This window comes from Panthera onca, chromosome D2, assembly GCF_046562875.1.
Source record: "Panthera onca isolate mPanOnc1 chromosome D2, mPanOnc1 haplotype 2, whole genome shotgun sequence".
In the NCBI taxonomy this organism is placed as follows: Eukaryota; Metazoa; Chordata; class Mammalia; order Carnivora; family Felidae; genus Panthera; species Panthera onca.
The window spans coordinates 9,939,301-9,957,091 of record NC_138349.1 but is presented as its reverse complement, the minus strand read 5'-3'; the positions used below and the strand labels follow the sequence as shown (position 1 = coordinate 9,957,091).

The following is a 17,791-nucleotide window of genomic DNA, read 5'->3' as shown; positions in this document are numbered from 1 at the left end:
GGAATAAAGGACTGAGGGGGTTTGTAGGAAAATAGAGAATCTGGGCAGTTTCGATAGGAACGTGGTATGTGCTGCCCGTCCCGTTGGCCGTGTCCTTGAGGTGGCACCGGCCACCAGAGTCTCGTTACTGAGCATACACTGAGGTCGCCAGATGCCAATATGGATACTGAGTTCCTGGAGCAAAGGATTCTACACAAAAACAAGTGAAGGAGATGGGGGGGAGGGGCTTCAAGAATGAGAAAGGGGAAGATTTGTTGAGTTTAAAGTCAAGCCTTGCTGGAGCCCTAGTGTGTCCCTCTTAATTTCCATTCATCTTTATGTTTCTATAGCAGTTTCAGTGTCTGAGGTTGTGACATAATGCGATCCTGTGCGTAGAGCACGGTGGAGCCTTGCCCACATGTGATTTCACCTGGTTCTCATCAAAATCCCGTGAGGTGGACAGACCAGGCTGCTCACTCTTGCTTTATGGACAAAGGAGCAGGCTCCAAGGTTAATCATTGTGGGTCATCGGGGTGAGTGCAGAGCAGGGATTAGAACCCCGGTCTCCCGGGCATCACAGAGAATGGCAGATCAGAGTTTTTTGCACTGGGTTCTTCCGTCCAGCTCGGGACTTTCCACAGCACCTTGCTACCGAGCTCAGGATCCCACGGACAGGCTCCCTGATGTGGACATGATTTTTCATTCACTCACGGGACAATTTTGAAGCCTCTGCTGGGTGGCTGGTACTGGTGTAGGTGCTGTGCATTGGACAAACCATGTCCCTGCCTCCTGGGACTGACATCCAGCTGGGAGTTGGAAAATAAGCAAGTGGGGGGGGGGGCGCCTGGGTAGCTCAGTCAGTTAAGTGTCCGACTTGGTCTCAGGTTCATGAGTTCAAGCCCCATCTCACAGTTCATGAGTTTGAGCCCCATGTCGGGTTCCGTGCTGACAGCTCAGAGCCTAGAGCCTGCTTCAGATTCTGTGTCTCCCTCTCTCTCTGCCCCTCCCCTGCTCACGCTCTGTCTCTCCCTCTCAAAGATAAATAAACATTAAAAAAATTAAAAAAAAAAAAAAGAAAAGAAGCAAGTGAGCAAACAGACAAACCAACAAGTAAACAAAATACAATGTTTTTTAAAAAGACTTTATCAAGTGCCTATTGTTTCCCAGGCACTATTCTAGCACTCGAGATCACCAGTGAATAGTTCAGCCATAATCGACTCTGGCACGGCTTCCCCTTCCACAGGGAAAAACAGACAATGAGCCAGCAGGCAAATAAACTCTTAATAAATGTTCCAGGGGTAACTGGAATCAGGCGCTAATTTTTTTAAATTTTTTTTAACGTTTACTCATTTTTGAGAGACAGAGTGCAAGTGGGGGAGGAGCAGAGAGAGAGGGAGACACAGAATCCGAAGCAGGCTCCAGGCTCTGAGCTGTCAGCACAGAGACCGATGCGGGGCTCGGACCCACGAACCGTGAGATCTTGACCTGAGCTGAAGTCGGCCGCTCAACCGACTGAACCACCCAAGTGGCGGGGAGGGGTGTCTCATTGTGGTTAGAGGCTCTTTTTGATAAGTGGCCAGAGGAGCCCTCTCTGCAGAGACCTGATGTGCCGGGAAGGAGGCAGCCACATAAAGTTCTGGAAAAGGAACGTTCTGGAAAAGGGAAGAGCAGCTGTGACATGTCTGGGAGGGATGAGCTTGTGGTATTTCGAGATCAGCAAAGAAGGCCAGTGTGGCTGGAGGAGAGTGGGTGAGATGATGGCGGGATGTGAGACCAGGGAGGTGGGTGAGGGTAAATCTTGCAGATTTACCACCAGATTTCAACAGAGGAGTCACAGGACATGGTTTGAGATTTTTTTTTTAATATTTATTTATTCATTTATTTATTTGTTTATTTTGAGAGAGAGAGAGAGAGAGAGAGCAAGCACATGAGTGGGGGGAGGGGCAGAGAGAGGGGGAGAGAGAATCCCGAGCAGGCTCCATGCTGACAGCACAGAACCATGAGATCATGACCTGAGCTGAAATCAAGAGTCAGACGTTTCACTGACTGACCCACCCAGGCGCCCCTGATTTGAAGTTTTAAAAAAGAGCTTTGTGGTTGTTATGTGGAGAATGGTCTTTGAGGGGCGGAGGGTGGAAATGGAGGAGAAACAGTAGTTAGGAGGCCACTGGGAAAAGGGACTCAGGACTAATCCCTGAGATGTCCTTTAATATTTAGATGTGAGCCCAAGGGGAAACGGAGGAGTCTGTGAAGGAGTTGTAGCCAAAGACATAGGATAATGAGGGACCTGGGAGGCCATCAGATACTCCTGAGAAATCAAGGCAGACACCTGCCCAATGACGTGGCGATGTGGGGTCCATAGATGTGAGGGAAACCTCATGTTGCCCTCAAGATCCTTGGTAAGCACTCCCAGTGGAATGACAGGGATGCGGTTTGCGGGGGAGAGGGCTGAAGCGGAAACTGAAGATAAGGAAGAGGGAGTAGAGAGAGAGGTATCCACAATGCAATAAATTTTTCTAGGAAAGGGATCAGAGTATTGGGACAGTAGCTAGTGGAGAGCGTTGTATGAAGGTTTAAAGACTGAAGATCCCAGATGCCTGCATGCTGGCGGGAAGGAGGGAGAGAGGCAGAGGTGGATAGAGGACAGGTGACAGATGGGTGGACCGAAGGAAGGCTGGCCTTGACCGTTGAGAGGCAATGGGATTGGAGCGGTAGTGGGCTTACATCAGGGTTCCCTCCGCCGTTGTGGATGGTGGGGAGAAGATGGAAACAGATACACCTGGGAATCGTGAGGATGCGGGAGGGGGAGCAGCTCTCCTCCGATGGCTGATTGGGGTGCACACGCGGTGGAGAGTGGGGTCAGATGCGGCAGGGGATGTACCGAACTGCACGGGAGCTGGGGGATGGCAGGTGCTTGGGGGGACCGGACCTTCACACGGTCACGGAGAGAAGCAGGGATGTGAAGCATGAAAGGACCTCTCGTCATAGTCTCTTGGCAGTGAGCCAGCAAATTAGCTTAATGATTTTTGCTTTTGAAATTTTTTGGCAACAACTGATCGTTGAATTGGTTGGTGACCTTTTAATCTTAACTCAAGAAGTCAAGTTTAATAGCGTCACCGTGGTCCTATATCTGGATCCCGCTGACCGGTCAGTTATTTCCTCTTTGATTCACACAAACCCTGCTTAAACTCTGAAATTTAGGAATATGGCCTGGATTTTTTTTTCCCCCTGTGGTCCCAAGAGAGGAGAAGCCATTGGTGGGCAAAGTTCACACAAACAGGCTGGACCGATTCTACCCCTTTATTGAATGAGCTAAGGCCTCTCAGCTCCAGGCCGGCCCCTGGTGGCTGCCCGCTGCTGCCTCCTGGGTCCTAGTTGTCACTCCTGCTCCCTCCCTCCCGTGACTGACTCACTGAAGCCTTGGAGCAGGCAGGGTGATCTCAGGGAGCACAGAGCAGCCCGGTCCCTAACATGCACGGCTGTGACCCACCCCCAGACCCCGGGCCTCTCTCTCCTGTAGACGTGTTGGTTGGGAACAAAGAGAAACCACACACAGAACCACAGCTATGGAGGGTGACTCACATGGGGCGGAAGGCATGGTCCGGCCAGAGGTCGGCAGAATGTCTGACACCGAGCCAAGCAGAGCCTGCGCTGTCCCTGGGAGTGCCCGGGTCCTAGTCTGTGTGTCCCTCTTTGGGACAGAGGTGGAGATGGCATTGTGACAAGAGTAGCCTTGCTGGGGTTTCCTGCATCAGGACCTGCATGGGGGGATTGATGGTGAAATAAGTCGCTGTGAAAGGTGACCAGCATAGTCGTTCAGCGTTCTGTACTCAAGTGTTCACTTTAGGAAAGCCCCACAGACCTCTGAGCTCCGGGCATGTGGATTCCGGAGCAGAAGGGCAGCATTCAACCCACCTGCATTACCACTTTCTGGATTCTTCTTGGGCTCATCATGATAGCCATTAATGGCTCTGACACTGTGAGGGGGGAGAGAAGAACACACAATTCTATTATTGTAATGGCCTCGCTTGAAAATATATGATCATTTAAAAAACTCTTTCTTTTGCGAGAGAGAGACAGAAATGGGGGGGTGGGCAGAGAGAGAAGGACAGAGAGAATCCCAAGCAGGCTCTGCACCATAAGCACAGAGCCCAGTGCGGGGCTCAAACTCACAAACCACGAGACCACGACCTGAGCCGAAACCAAGAGTCAGACACTTAACTGACTGAGCCTCCCAGGCGCCCCTAAAAAATCCTTTTAAAGCAATGTCACCCTCTGGATGTTTCTGTAGTTTGAGTCTCAGAGAAAAACGATTTTCAACTATAGAAGCTGAGATCAATGCTATGAAGCAAGAAGACAGGTGCAGAGCCGCCTGACCTGACCCTGGGTTCAGGGAAGGCCTCCCGGGGGAGCTGCTGTTTGAGCTCAGAGCTGAGGGAGGAGCAGGAAACAAACAGGATTCAGAGGGCACAGAGCAGGTCGCGGCCCCCAGCCCAGGCCTCGCTGGGGCAGGTCCCTCTGGTTCGTGGCTCGGCGTCCAAGAGGCAGCCTGGGCCTGAAGTTTGTTCCTGAAGGTGACCTCAGCCGCGTGGCCTCGCATTCTGGAATTCCCCCACATCCAAGAAGCAGAGGACCAGGAGGACAGGGGACCCCGTGCTACGTGAGCTGACCCCGGGGTCTGGGACCACCCACCAACGTGACTGAGCATGTCTCTGCAGGCTGAGGTTAGCTGTGGCTCAGGCACCACGTGATGATGATTCTGCTTAATAGATAAACGACCCATTCGTATGCGCACGTATTGTTTGAAGCGACAAATGCTTGGGGCCCCGGTTTTACTTGGGGAGGGAGTTTCTCTCTTTCCTGCGGGACCCAAGGAACCCAACACCCCGACAGCATTAAACTAGCCCTAGAGGGAACCGCGTCTTCTCATATTCTACTGGCAGCAGGTGGGTATTTGGGACGATTTCGCTGCACTTAGTGAGAAAGAAATTGAAGGAAGGGACAGTGAACCAGGATGAGCTCAAGCTCATAACAGTGGATTGCTCCTTCAGTGTGACTCGTCTCCTGCCACTGTCTCTTCTCCCAGGGATCCGTTAGGCTTGGTGCTAATTCTCACTGGAGCGGTGGCTCTGGGTTTGGGCCAGATGCATCTTCTGAAGAATCGGATTAACTGCTTTAGCTCCACGCTGTGATAGCCCCTGGGGCTCTTAGTTAATGAGGTTTGAGTCAGTTTCTTCTTTGTAATGGTAATAACTAGCATATAGGAGTATCTTCCGTGGTCTAGCCTTATGTTAAGTGCTTCTCATGTATTATGCTATTTAAGCTTGAAAACCCTGTAATTATGACCCCCGTTTTCTAGATACGGTCCCAGAGGCATAGAGCCCAAAGGCTTACAGCCAAATAAACAGTAAAGCTTGGCTTTTAACCACCGGTAACCACCTTACCCTGGAGCCCGGCTTCATGCTGCTCTCCCTTGAAAACGAGCAAATGGAGGAATCCTAGAGGGGCAAAACAGGGTTTCTGCCTACATTTGAAGTTCGGTTGAGTAAATGTTACAGGACTCGATAGGCTATTCTGACATACCCCACTCTTTGAATGCAGAGCCTCTCCTCCATTTGTGCAGCCCTCTGTCGTAGCCACAAGGTTCTCCCATCAACCACTGGGGCAGGAAGCCCGGGTTCGTGGCCCCCATTTTATAGATCGAGCAACAGCCTCCAAGAAGTGCAACGATTTGGGTTTTCTAAACCGGTCTAGGCTTCTTTAAATTACATCGCTCGTGAAGTATTAAACCCACACAAGACATCAATATTGGGCAATGTTTTTGACATCTCAAAGGTTTTCTTTCTCTACAGACTCAAGGTGTCCCGTAACATGTCAACTCGGGCATCTTGGAGGCACCTAGGTTCTTTTTGTGTTTTTGTTTGTTTTGTTTTGTTTTGTTTTGTTTCGTTGGTGACTCTTAGCATTTTGACCCAGTTGCTTTTGGGGAAAGGAAGACAAACATTGTTCACGGAGTGTGCATCTCCCATTCATTCGCTGTGAGGATAGGGACCGCGTCATTTTTTGTTTGTTTTTTTCCTAATTAAACCTTTTATGTGGGAATTTTTCAGGTCTGCAGAAAAGTTGCAAAGATAGTACAGAATTCCCACCAACTCCTCCCCCAGCTTCCGCTAAAATTAACATCTCGCACCATATCATGGTTTTTGATCTTCGTGTCCACCTAGAACCTCGATTCGACCCTTCCCGACACGAAGGAGAAGCGTCAAAATGCAAACACGACCCTCGTTTCGCCCATCTTTTGAGAGAAGAGTGGGGCTTCAAAGCTAGCCCTCTCAGACCCCCAAGCTTGTTCGTGTTTGCTGCCCTCTCATGTTGGAAGACATTCCACCTGGGGAGGCCTAAAAGGCCACTCCTGGGGCCTCCCCGCTCTCGGCCTGACCAAGTGCCTGCCAGGCGAGGCCGGAGGCCCGGGCGACCTCGGCTGCCAGGGTGGGGGAGCCACTTCTATCTTGTGTTTTTGCCCTGAGGTGAAGAAAACGTTTGGGGTGACCCAGCAGAAGTGGCCTGAGCATCCGCCTTCCCTCGACGGGGCAGATGGGCGGCGGCCGGGCCCGCATAGAATCGTGTTCCTCCATATTTGGCAGCCTGGCCATTGTTTCTGAAATCCGATTCCTAGTGCCATGGGGATGACCTTTGGTCTACTTCCCAGCATTCACCTGCAGTCACGCTGCTCCCAAGAAGCTTGCTCAAAGAGGGGGCGAGTTGGCAAGACACTCTGGTCATGATCTAACTGGCTTAATGAAGCCTCCTTGTTGGCATGACCAGTAAAGCCAGAAGGGAGAACATTTAAGAGGTAAGGTCAGGGGATTTTTTGTTTTTTTTTTTTAAATCATAAGACACTTGAGCTCTCGATAAAGCGTCGTTTTTAGAACTGGAAAGTTGCTGTGCCCGCTTGGAGATTGCTTTAAAATAGACCCGGGGCTCTGGAGCATTCTGGGGCCAAAGAAAGGCTGTTTGTTTACTCGAGCGGTGGCAGCAAAGGAGAGGTTTGAAGACGCAGCTTGACAAGGCAGTTTGTCATGCGGAGGACTGCCAGTTTTTCCGTCCAGCCTGCCGTTTGGAAGTGGGAGGGAAACTTTAGACATGCGTGCTGTTCTGCAGTGACGCCCGTTGACCCCGCACAGCCCGTGTAGTCCCGTAAGCAGCAGGACTTGGCGTGGGTGGCGGGTGGGGGTGGGGGGGGGCACTGGAAGCGGGGCTCAAAGACGCTGAAGGAAATGTGGCAGACGAGTGAGCTCCAAGGGCCGAGTGTGCCTCTCCCGGCCTTGCAGAAGGGCCCGCCAGCCGAGACGGGAATCGTCTATTTTTCGTACACTCAACAAATATTTATGAGGTGCCTCTCTGGGCCAGGTGCTATTCTGGGCAATGAATCGAGGCTCCTGTACCACCTTATTCATAAGTGTCTGGTTGTTTTAGTTACTTGGCGCGTGGCAGGAAGTTGGCAGGGATCAGAGGCAACCGTTTCCGTGTCTGGTGAGGCAACATAAGGTAGGGTTCGAGAGCAGAGGCTGGGGCTGAGTCCTGGCTCCATCACTTTCAAGCTGTGTGACCCGGTGCAAGTGGCTGAACCTCTCTGTGCTAGGTGTTCTTATCTGGAAAATAGGGTTGTGAGGACTGAACGAGTTTGAATAGGTAAAGCACGTAGAAGAGTGGAACTTGGCACACAGACAGTGTTTGTAGTAATAAGTTTGCTGTTACTGTTACAGCAGAAAAAAAAGGGCTGTGCTGGTGTTGGGTGTTACTGTTATTGTGGAAAGGGCATCGGACTTCAAGGAAGAAGACCTGGCCAAGCCATTGAACAATCTGTTTGCCGTCTGAGAAATGGGAAACGGTTTCCCTTCCTGGTTAGCTCGCAGGGATTCTGTAAGAATCTGATGGATGTCGACGCACTTTGGAAAGTGCGATGTGACATTCCCGTCAACAGCACTGGCACTTTTGTTTCGAGTCCCTCCAGATATGTTTTGTTTGGAGGGAGATGGTATTCTTCTCGCAGATTAGTTGTCTGATAGGAGGAGGGATGGGGCTGAAGAGGCAGAAAGGCAGAGCGTCTTTCTCGGCCTTAAAAGACGATCCTGAGCCCTTGTTATATTACCTTTGCCCGAGGAAAGTTAACGCGTGGTCCCTTATCCCCCTTAGTTAGAGCAGAGATCTGTCTCCTTACACCATCTGTTGTTTGCATCTGTCTGGGCCGTTAGACATGTCAGCGTCTTTCCAGAATTACTTTAAAGTAACCTTGATCATGGGATAAAGGGCTGGAGATTTATCTGTCAAATTATTTGCAGAATAAGTCACTGCAGATAATGTGGTGATTGAAGGGGAAGCCTGGCCGTAGAAGGTGTTTGGAGCCGAGGCCCATGTCGCAGTCCGACAAGCAGGAATTGGGTTACGATCTTAAAACTTCAGGACTAAGATGAAAATGTCACTCCCTCTGTATTGGCATTCTTGAGTTATCATAGTAAAACATTTTTAACTCATGCACCCAAAGGTAGTAGTCTTATATAGGTAAAGAACATTCTAGAAGAGTCGGAAATACTTTGGAGTCTGAATTCACAGCAATGTAAACTTTGGACTGTGTTGATACTGTCCAATAGGGACGATTGTCATCTTGGTTCACAGATCAGGAGACTGAGGCCTGTAGGACAGGAAGGAGCTCTCATTTCAGGAAACGGTTCAGCCAGCATGTACGTCAAGCCAGCAGGGGGGTCAGCAGCCCTTTTTTAGTCAAGGGATCAGCCCCAGCTCTCTCTGCCTCCTTCGACACGTCCCCACTAAAGGGATAGAACAAAAATGCCTTTTTCCTGGCGCTGGGGTCAGAGAGAAATGGGTCCACTTAGACTCCACTGTTGTGAGATCATGGCCAAACACTTGCCCTCTGCAAACCTCAGCTCTAAAACAAGGACACGAATAGTGCTTGGCTCTTAAGGTTGTTGTCAAGATTCAATGACACGGTTCATAGAGACTTACTGGCCCGGTGCCTGGTACTTAGTAAGTGCTCAATAAACAGGAGTTAGTGTTATTTCCCCCCACATTCGGTCTCAGCAAAAGTGAATGGAGAGTTTTCTAATTGTAGTATCGTGTGAGGACTAGAATTTGCGGCCCCTGAGAGTTGAGGCATCTTTTATATTTTACCTTTGGACCCAATTGCGTGAACATAGCAGCCAACACCTAAGACACATGCCTTAGCTGGGGGAAACAGAGCCAAAGTTAACTTGTCCCTCAGGCGGTGTATAAAGGTCAAAGACACCACCCATCCAACACAAGATTCAAGGTCTCAAGAAAATCCCAGGTTCAGACTGCACAGATGATTTGCACCCAGATGTCCAACAGAAGCTCCAAAAATTGATTTACAACAATCCTGGCCTGGAGGTTGATAGAGGTTTTGGTGGGGGGCGGGGGCGGGGATCCTCCTTTCCTGGAAGGACTGGGTCTCCCCCTTGGGTGGCCCTGTGTCCATACCTCTGTGGTCACAGCACAGGGGTCTGTCTCCCTAGTCTGTGAACAACTCCAGGGCGGGGACCGCATCTCAGTGATTTTTGTAGCCCCCACTTCTAACACTGGTTCTGGCACATGCTAGGGTTTCGATGAATGTATCTTAGATAATTGAATGAATCAACAAATCGGTAAATGCTTTCTGGAAGGTCTGGGTGAAAGGAGAAATTTAACAAATGATGTGGCTGCATCAGTGCCTGTGGTCACAGTTGGTGAATTGGCGGGCTTAGGAGAGGACTTTTGTCTTTCCAGTTGCTCTCTTTGTTGAGCAGGGCTGGGCTGGGTCTCTCTCTGGGTCTCACCTCTGAGGGGTGAGAGAAGATTCGTAGCGACAAGGAGCAGGCAGCCACAGGGAGCCCCGGCAAGTCCGGAGAAGCCCTTCTTGCCTACCTCCTGGTGCCTCGCCTCCACTGCCTCCCTTAGGACAGGACCTGGGGCCCACGGTGCCCGGTTTCTCCCAAACACCCAACAAGCCAAATGCCTAGATCTGAGCTGCAACCGCTGGAGGAAAGGGAAGCTGTTTCGAATTCACATGAAGGCGCTGTCTGCTCACAGCCACGCACCTGCCCAGAGCAGCGCCACCTTCCAGTTTTCACGAAGGCGCCCCCACCTCCCCCAGGCGAGGGGCTGCCCCGCCCTGTGGACTTGGATCACGTGCTGGATTTAGGCACCGTGAAAAGAAGTGAGGTCTTGTGCTAAGACCTAAGAGCACTAGCTCTATGAGATGGTAACAGGTGGCACGTGAACAGAGGATGCTGTGGTCAAGAAACTTTGGGAAACTGAGCTAGAGTACAATGTGTTATTTTACCACAGAACTTCTCAGACCTTTCCCTAGGCTCTATTTTTTTTTTTTTTTTTTTTTTTTTTTTTTGAGAGAGAGAGGGTGAGCATGTGAGCGAGGGAAAGGGGGAGGGAGGGCAGAGAGAGAGAGGGAGAGAGAGAATCTTAAGCAAACTCCATGCCAGGCATGGGGCCCAACTTGGGGCTGGATCTCATGACCATGAGATCATGACTTGAGCTGAGATCAAGAGTCAGATGCTTAACCCAATGAGCCACCCAGGCGCCCTTGCACTGTCAATGTCTTTAAAAAAAATTTTTTTTAATGTTTATTTTTTAGAGAGAGGCAGAGCGTGAGCAGGGGAGGGGCAGAGAGAGAGGGAGATACAGAATCTGAAGCAGGCTCCAGGCTCTGAGGTGTCAGCACAGAGCCCTAGATGGGGCTGGAATTCACGAACCTCGAGATCATGACCTGAGCCCAAGGCGGACACTTAACTGACTGAGCCACCCAGGCGCCCCTGCACTGTGAATTTCCAAAAAAGGGCTAGATAATGAGCCCTTCTTAAACTTATCTGACACAGAACACTTTGTTTCCTTCAAAGCTGGTCTGATCTCTTAGGGAATGTACTTTTTTGGTTGCAAGTGACAGAGAGAGAGAGAGTGACACTTCACTGTGTCAGTGAAGGCAAATGAGGACTCAAGATCTTGTGTAATCGTTGGTTGAAGAGGGCAGAACGGGCTGGACCCCAGGACCAGCTAGAACCAAGGCCTCCACAGCCCTGGGACCTCTGCCCTCTGTCCCTCATCTCGGCCTCTCTCTGCCTGCTGGCAGTGGTCTCTCGCTGCAGGCCGCCTTCTTCCACAGTGGCTAGAAACAGGCTGCTGGTGACCCTTGCACGCATGTCCTACAGAACCCCCACCAGGTTCCCGTCCCTCTGGTTCTGCGGGGGGTCCTGCTGAGGACCTGGTCAACCCAAGTCTTGCATGCACCTCAACGGGTAGGGCTGTGAGGCCTTCCTGGGAAGATGAACTCAAAGACAACCACTGCTTTGGGAAACACTGCTTGGGGTTTAAAAAAAAAAAAAAAAAGCCCTTTTTCCATTTCTGACATTTATATTATACTTTAATGAGCATTCTTTGAATTGAATTCTAAAAAACATTTTTTTTAATTTTTTTTTTTTAACGTTTATTTATTTTTGAGACAGAGAGAGACAGACCATGAACGGGGGAGGGTCGGAGAGAGGGAGACACAGAATCTGAAACAGGCTCCAGGCTCTGAGCTGTCAGCACAGAGCCCGACACGGGGCTCAAGCCCACAAACTGTGAGATCATGACCTGAGCCAAAGTCGGCCGCTTAACCGACTGAGCCACCCAGGTGCCCCTAAAAAACATTTTTTTAATGTTTATTTATTTTTGAAAGACAGAGAGAGAGAGAGAGTAGGAGAGGTGCAGAGAGAGAGAGAGAGAAAGAGAGAGAGAGAGAGAGACACAGAATCCGAAGTAGGATCCAGGCTCTGAGCTGTCAGCACTGAGCCCGATGTGGGATTCGAACTCACGAGCCGTGAGATCATGACCTGAGCCAAAGTCAGACGCTTAACTGAGCCACCCAGGTGCCCCTACATTGGGTTTTTAAAAACCTCTCGTCTCTTTCCATGCCATGATTTGAAATTTGGACTGTCCCTTATATGTTTTGTATCTTGGTTTTAAAAATTGATTCCCCAGCAGATGAACTTATTGTAGAAGTGAAGGAAAAGGCAACCACCTCTCAGACTGGTTAGGGTTTTGAACAGGTGGCCCCAGGTTTCCATGGGCTCATCATTTTTTCTGTTCGGTATTTTCCCCCAGGTTTCTGGCTGGATTCTGGTTCATAAAGTCATGGGGAAGGGGTGGGGAAATATCTCCCATCTAGGTGTTGCCACAAGCCAGTTGGGCACTTGGAAGATTTTAGATCAGATATCCTCGCTTTCTCCAGGGGAGCAGATGACCCCCAAAGTCTGGTACGTGTCCCCAGTCATCCTGGGGCGCCTGGGTGGTTCAGTTGGTTAAGCGTCTGACTCTTGATTTCGGCTCAGGTCAGTCAGGATCTCGCGACTTCGTGAGTTGGAGCCCCGCGTCAGGCTTTGCGCTGGCAATGCAGAGCCTGCTTGGGCTTCTCTCTCTCTCATCCTCTGTCTCTGCCCCTCCCCCACTTGTGCTGCCTCTCTCTCAAAATAAGTAAACTAAAAAAAAAAAAATAATGAAACAGTCATCCTACTCAGCTGGAATCTTGTGTGTAATTGTTTCTCCTCCATCAGATGGGAGCAGGGGTCACCATATATCTCGGTGTATCACTCGGTGCCAGGACACGGGCATTGCTCAGCCGGATGACAAAGCAAGTGAACAGCCTGACACTTCAAATTATTTTTTTTAACATTTATTTATTTTTGAAAGACAGCGAGGGAGCGTGAGCAGGGCAGGGGCGGAGAGAGAGGGAGACACAGAATCCGAAGCAGACTCCAGCTCTGAGCCGTCAGCACAGAGCCCGACGCGGGGCTCGAACCCACGAGCCGTGAGGTCGTGACCTGAGCCAAAGTCAGATGCTTAACCGACTGAGCCAGCCAGGCGCCCCCAACCTGGCACTTCGATATGCGGCCAGTGGCCAATTGAGAAATGCTCTTGTGTCTTCAGGGACTCCTATTTGACTTCTCCAATTTCTCTTTCTTCTGGCACAGAGAACTTCGTCGGCTCAGAGTCCAGGGTCTGTGCAACCACCCGGGAACGGTCAGAACATAAAAAGGAACCTGGAGGAGAAGTCCGGAAGCAGTGACCATGGGGACTCACACAGGTAGGAGCCAGGTTCAGAGGACTGACCCGGCCCCCTGCGTGGCCAGCTCACTGCCTGCCTAGCATTTGCTCTGCTCCATTTGCTTTGGAACATTTACCCTAAAACCCATGACGTGGTCCTCAGTGGTGAGATGGTCAGAGCAGTGGCTCGTAGACTGCTTTGTGATTGCCTTGACCTGCATGGTTAGAGAATCGGTATGTTTTTCTGCCCAATGAAACTAGCCATTATAGTTCCTTTCCAGCAAGACTCCGGGCTGTTTATCCTCGTTATCAGAACTTAAAAAGATCAAGGCTACTGAAGGGTGTCTGATGTGTGGTGAGACGGGGACTATATTCCAGCATAGTAGCCAATGAGGGCACCGGCCGATGAGACAGGATTCAAAAACTAGTACTAAAGTGGCCAGGACCCTCGGTCCCAGGGAGGCTGGTGGATGCATTCCAGGCATCGCGAAGGCCACATTGGTGCAGGGAAACAAGGCCAGTGCGGGGTCAGTCGTTGCTTATTATGACCCAGAGTGGGTCCCGATTTCCCTGCCATGGCCGATGGGAAGAAACCCAATGGACTCTTCCCATGCAGCCTTTGGCACCCACCGTTTTGGGGGCGTTCACAAGCAGAGAGCCAGCAGATGTGAACATTCAGTCCCCAGAACCGCCTGGGGACAAGAGCCCTGGAGGCAGTTACTAATCGTCTGTGGTGGGTTCAGTGCGTGATCTGGTTCAGCGCAGCCCAGCTTCCGGGAGGCTAGAGGCTAGAATTACTGGTCTTGAAGAAATAAATCAACAGGAGCTCCAAGGAACAAAAATGAACAATTGAAAGGTAGACACCCCTTCTTCCCCATCACAGGCAGTAGACAATGAAATCTGAGGTCATGAATGCTTTGTGGTGTCTTTTTACCAAAGAGTTTAAGCCTTAAACTATGGAGGGTCATGGGTGAGTAAGAGCGACCCCTGGTGGCAGGAATTTCCACGCCTGACTGGTATTACTTTCGGGGGGGAGGGAGGGCTCTGGCTATGGGGTTTCCAGACGAACCACTTTGAACTTCTTGGCCTGAACATCAGATTTCTTTAGGGAAATGGTGGCGCAGAGTGTTCTTTTTTGCAGAGGGAATCACAGAATATGCCTTGAACGGCACCTCTGACCCCCGTTTTCTGCAAAAGGGAGGCCTCCTTTGCCTCCTCGACCCCCATGGCTATTTCGTTTTCATGAACTTTGTATCAGGATTACTGGACGGAGATTTTAATATTTGACTCTAATGAGACCAGATGACCTGTCTAAATTGGCTCTGGGTGATCATGAAGCTAATGGAGAGACCCATCTTTTCTGGACTTCTATGCAGGGGAAATCTCTGTAGGCGGAGATCCAAGATCCGGCTCTCCCCTCCCCTTCTTTGTGAGGTCCTGGGATCTGAGAGAGGCTTGGGAAATATCTGGGGCCTGGGTCTCAGCTACACTGAAGAGTAACAGCAGCTCAAAAGGCTTTTGTTTCTTGTTCCTCAGCTTTAGTCCATTATTATTTCTCCCTTTGTTCTTATTGTCATGAGCATAAAGGAGGTGCCTTCTAAGAGCAAGCCCAAAGAAGCCACTTCCTGTTCACAATTAGAAACATAGATTCTCCTCCACAAACACGTGAATGTCTGGGGTGCAGGGCTCTGGACTAACCCACAAACCATCAAGAGGGGCGTGGGCTCCTGGAGTCAGGCCATTCGTAGGAAGAGAGGGCAAGAGCTGGCTCCGTGGGTACTGGTCTGGTGGCACACACAGCCCTCGGCATCCACGATGATGCTAATAACCGTGTTTTGTGTTCATTTTGCGGATGGGCACCCAACGCCACGCCAGACGCTCTGTGCGCACAAAGTGAACTTTAATTTTCTTTAAATCAATTCATTTCCGATTCCGAGTCCTTACTCTGCCAGGCTGGTGGGCATGCCCGCGTCAGCCGTCCTTGCAAGGCCCCCCTCGCCACCTGCTCTGTTGGGCCGTCGTCTGTCCCCTCACCACCGTGGTGCCCGTGATCCGGGCCACGCTGTCCCTCAGGCCCTAGGAGTGCGCTGCTTACATGATGCTCTTGGCACTGGGGAGTCTTTGGTGAGGCCGGGAGGACACAGTCAGGGAGCAGGGAGGGACTCTCAGACATTCCTCACTTTCTAAGACTTTCCTCTGCTCTCTTGTTTTGCTCCAATGCATTTATCTCTCCCTTTGCCACATTGGACAATCGGCATTTTCTCTTCACAGGCAAGATGATAGGTTTTTACAAAAGACCGAAGAAACCATTGGCCTCATACTGTGTTTTCTCATTGGAAAAACTCCAGAGAGAAAACACAGAAAGGCTCGCGGTGGTTCCCACTGGACCTGGAGACAAGGGAAGAATGTAGGGGGAAAGGCATATGTTAATATTGCCTAACGTCCCTCCACACAGCGTTCTCTCCACTCTACAGATGGGGAAACTGAGGCTTGGAGCCCTATGTCATCTACGATTTAGTAGTAGAAAGTCCATTGTTTCTGCCTTAAGGGTCTTCCTCCCTCTGAATGACACAAGGATGGGGCTCCTACATCCCCGAAGGGGTAAAGTTTTTCATCCGACTGAGGCACGTCAATTCATCCGCCTTGCGTTCCCATCGCCACGTGGTGTCGCTGTTGCAACTTCGCCCCGCTTTGCTCAGAGCCCTGTAGAAGCTGGGAGGCACCTCCCTTGTGCCCATCGCTGCCCAAGTCCCTGCCTCCTGAGGGAGGATGAGCCCGCGCTCCTAGGACAAAGCCGGGGTGCCCCTCTTACTGCTCAGCAACGTCCACCCTCGAGCATGGCTGCCCTGGGTGCCTGCGCCCAGTTCGGGGTCCACTGCCTACCGTCTCACGAGCCTTCCTTTCGCTCCTTGGGTACCACCAGCCTGGGATGGCACCCCTCTCTTTTTAAACACTCAAAACACAATGAATCTTACCATACAACTTCTCCCCAGAGAGTAGAGCTATGAGGTTGCACCAGAGGAAATGACTGTCTTGTAGGAAAAACTGCTGAGTAGTAGCTGTTTCCTGTCCTCTCGCATCCTACCTGCTCACGCTTCCAAGGAGGGTCACAGGGAGTAGTTCAGAGCTGACTGACGTTTCTCAGGCAGAGGCCCTAAGCGAGTCCTAAGTGAGTTTCTGGCACCTTTGTCACTGAAGAAGAGGGGCTAGAAACTCAACAGCCTAGAGTCTTTAAAAAAAAAATTTTTTTTTAATGTTTATTTATTTTTGAGAGACAGAGTGGGGGGTGGGGGGCAGAGAGAGAGAGGGAGACACAGAATCCCAAGCAGGCTCCAGGCTCCGAGCTGTCAGCACAGAGCCTGACAGCCCGACGCGGGTCTCGAACTCACAGAGCCCGAGATCATGACCTGAGCTGGACTTGGACGCTTAACTGACTGAGCCACCCAGGTGCCCCTCAAGAGTCAGGAGTCTTAACCATTATCCGCTGGTTCTCAAACGTGAGCAGGCCTCAGGATCACCCTGCCAGGCTGGTTAAAACATAGATCGCTGGGTTTCTTTTCCAGAGATTCTGATTCAGTAGGTGTGGCCCAAGGCCTAAGGATGAGCGTTTCTAACCGGTCCCCAAGTGATGCTGATGCTGCTGGTTGGTCCAAGGTCCACACTTGAGAACCACTGCATTATTCCCTGGAGCTGTGTGATGCCATAGGCTCAGTGCTGTTGGGGTTCAGGAGAAGAAGGCTTCTCTGAGGGCTGGGGTGGACAAGGAGAGTCTCCTGGCAGGGGTGGGGGGTGAACTAAAGGGGACAGCTCTAGAGGCCATCCCAGGTGGGGCAGAATTCCTGAATTGGGTCTCTTTGTGGCTGAGTAGGACATGAGCCCTGACGGAGAGGGTGAGTGTTCACTAAAAACAAGGCAGAAGGAGTGAGGTCAGATGGAGGAGAATATGGAGGTCAGGTGAGGGGTTGAGATCTTATCCTGCAAGTAACAGGAAGCTGGAGGAGGGCTTTGTGGTTTGTTTGTTTATATTTAAATAAAGATTTATGCATGTGAGGACAGAGTTCAGAGGATGAATTTAGGGGCTTGGACTGGTGCGCTGGAGGGGGAGGCTGGAAGGACATAAGGGAGGTCCCTGTAGCGGCGGAATGGTCCCCAGGAAACCATCCCAAGGCAGAACCCACAGAACCTGGTGACTGCCTGGGTGTGGGCAGAGGAAGTGGAGACAAAGAAGGTTTCTGGAACCTGCTAAGGTTCTGGAACAAGAACCCAAAAGAAGGACCCACCATCAGAGCCAAGGATGTCTACAGGGATACCTACTATAGGGAAATTATGAACAATTCTGGACACATTGAAAGAAAGACCATAGGAGTCTCCTGGGAACCCTGGCTTTTACTTAAGCTGGCCCCTGGTGTGGAGAGGGGTGATAGTTTAATGGAGCATTGTGGCCCCCCAATTCTATACTGTCCTCATGGTGGTTCACACGTTAGCCTCAGGCGGGGTAGTTCATTCCACTGCTCTTATTTTCATGACTTTAAAACTGTACCTAAGAGCATAGGACAAGGTCAGGGTGGGGGTGAAGGATAGTAAATGAAATCATCTGGGGTGGTATTTCCCAGTCTCCCCAGATCATAAGGTTTACCTGGGTGTTTGTAAAATATATAAATTCCTAGAGCCACCCTAGTCCTTCTGAATCAAATCGCTACAT

The 17,791-nt window shown here is 50.7% G+C and overlaps 1 protein-coding gene across 18 annotated transcripts in view; it reads left to right on the top strand.

Moving 5' to 3' along the window:
* TACC2 (transforming acidic coiled-coil containing protein 2) overlaps positions 1 to 17,791 on the top strand; it is a 210,936-nt gene that overhangs the window by 23,710 nt on the left and 169,435 nt on the right. For all 18 annotated transcript variants that reach the window (XM_078434904.2, XM_078434899.2, XM_060641305.3 and 15 more), the window contains one exon: positions 13,017 to 13,129. In XM_078434904.2, the coding sequence (XP_078291030.2) occupies positions 13,017 to 13,129 (113 nt within the window). The remainder of the gene's footprint in view (positions 1 to 13,016; positions 13,130 to 17,791) is intronic.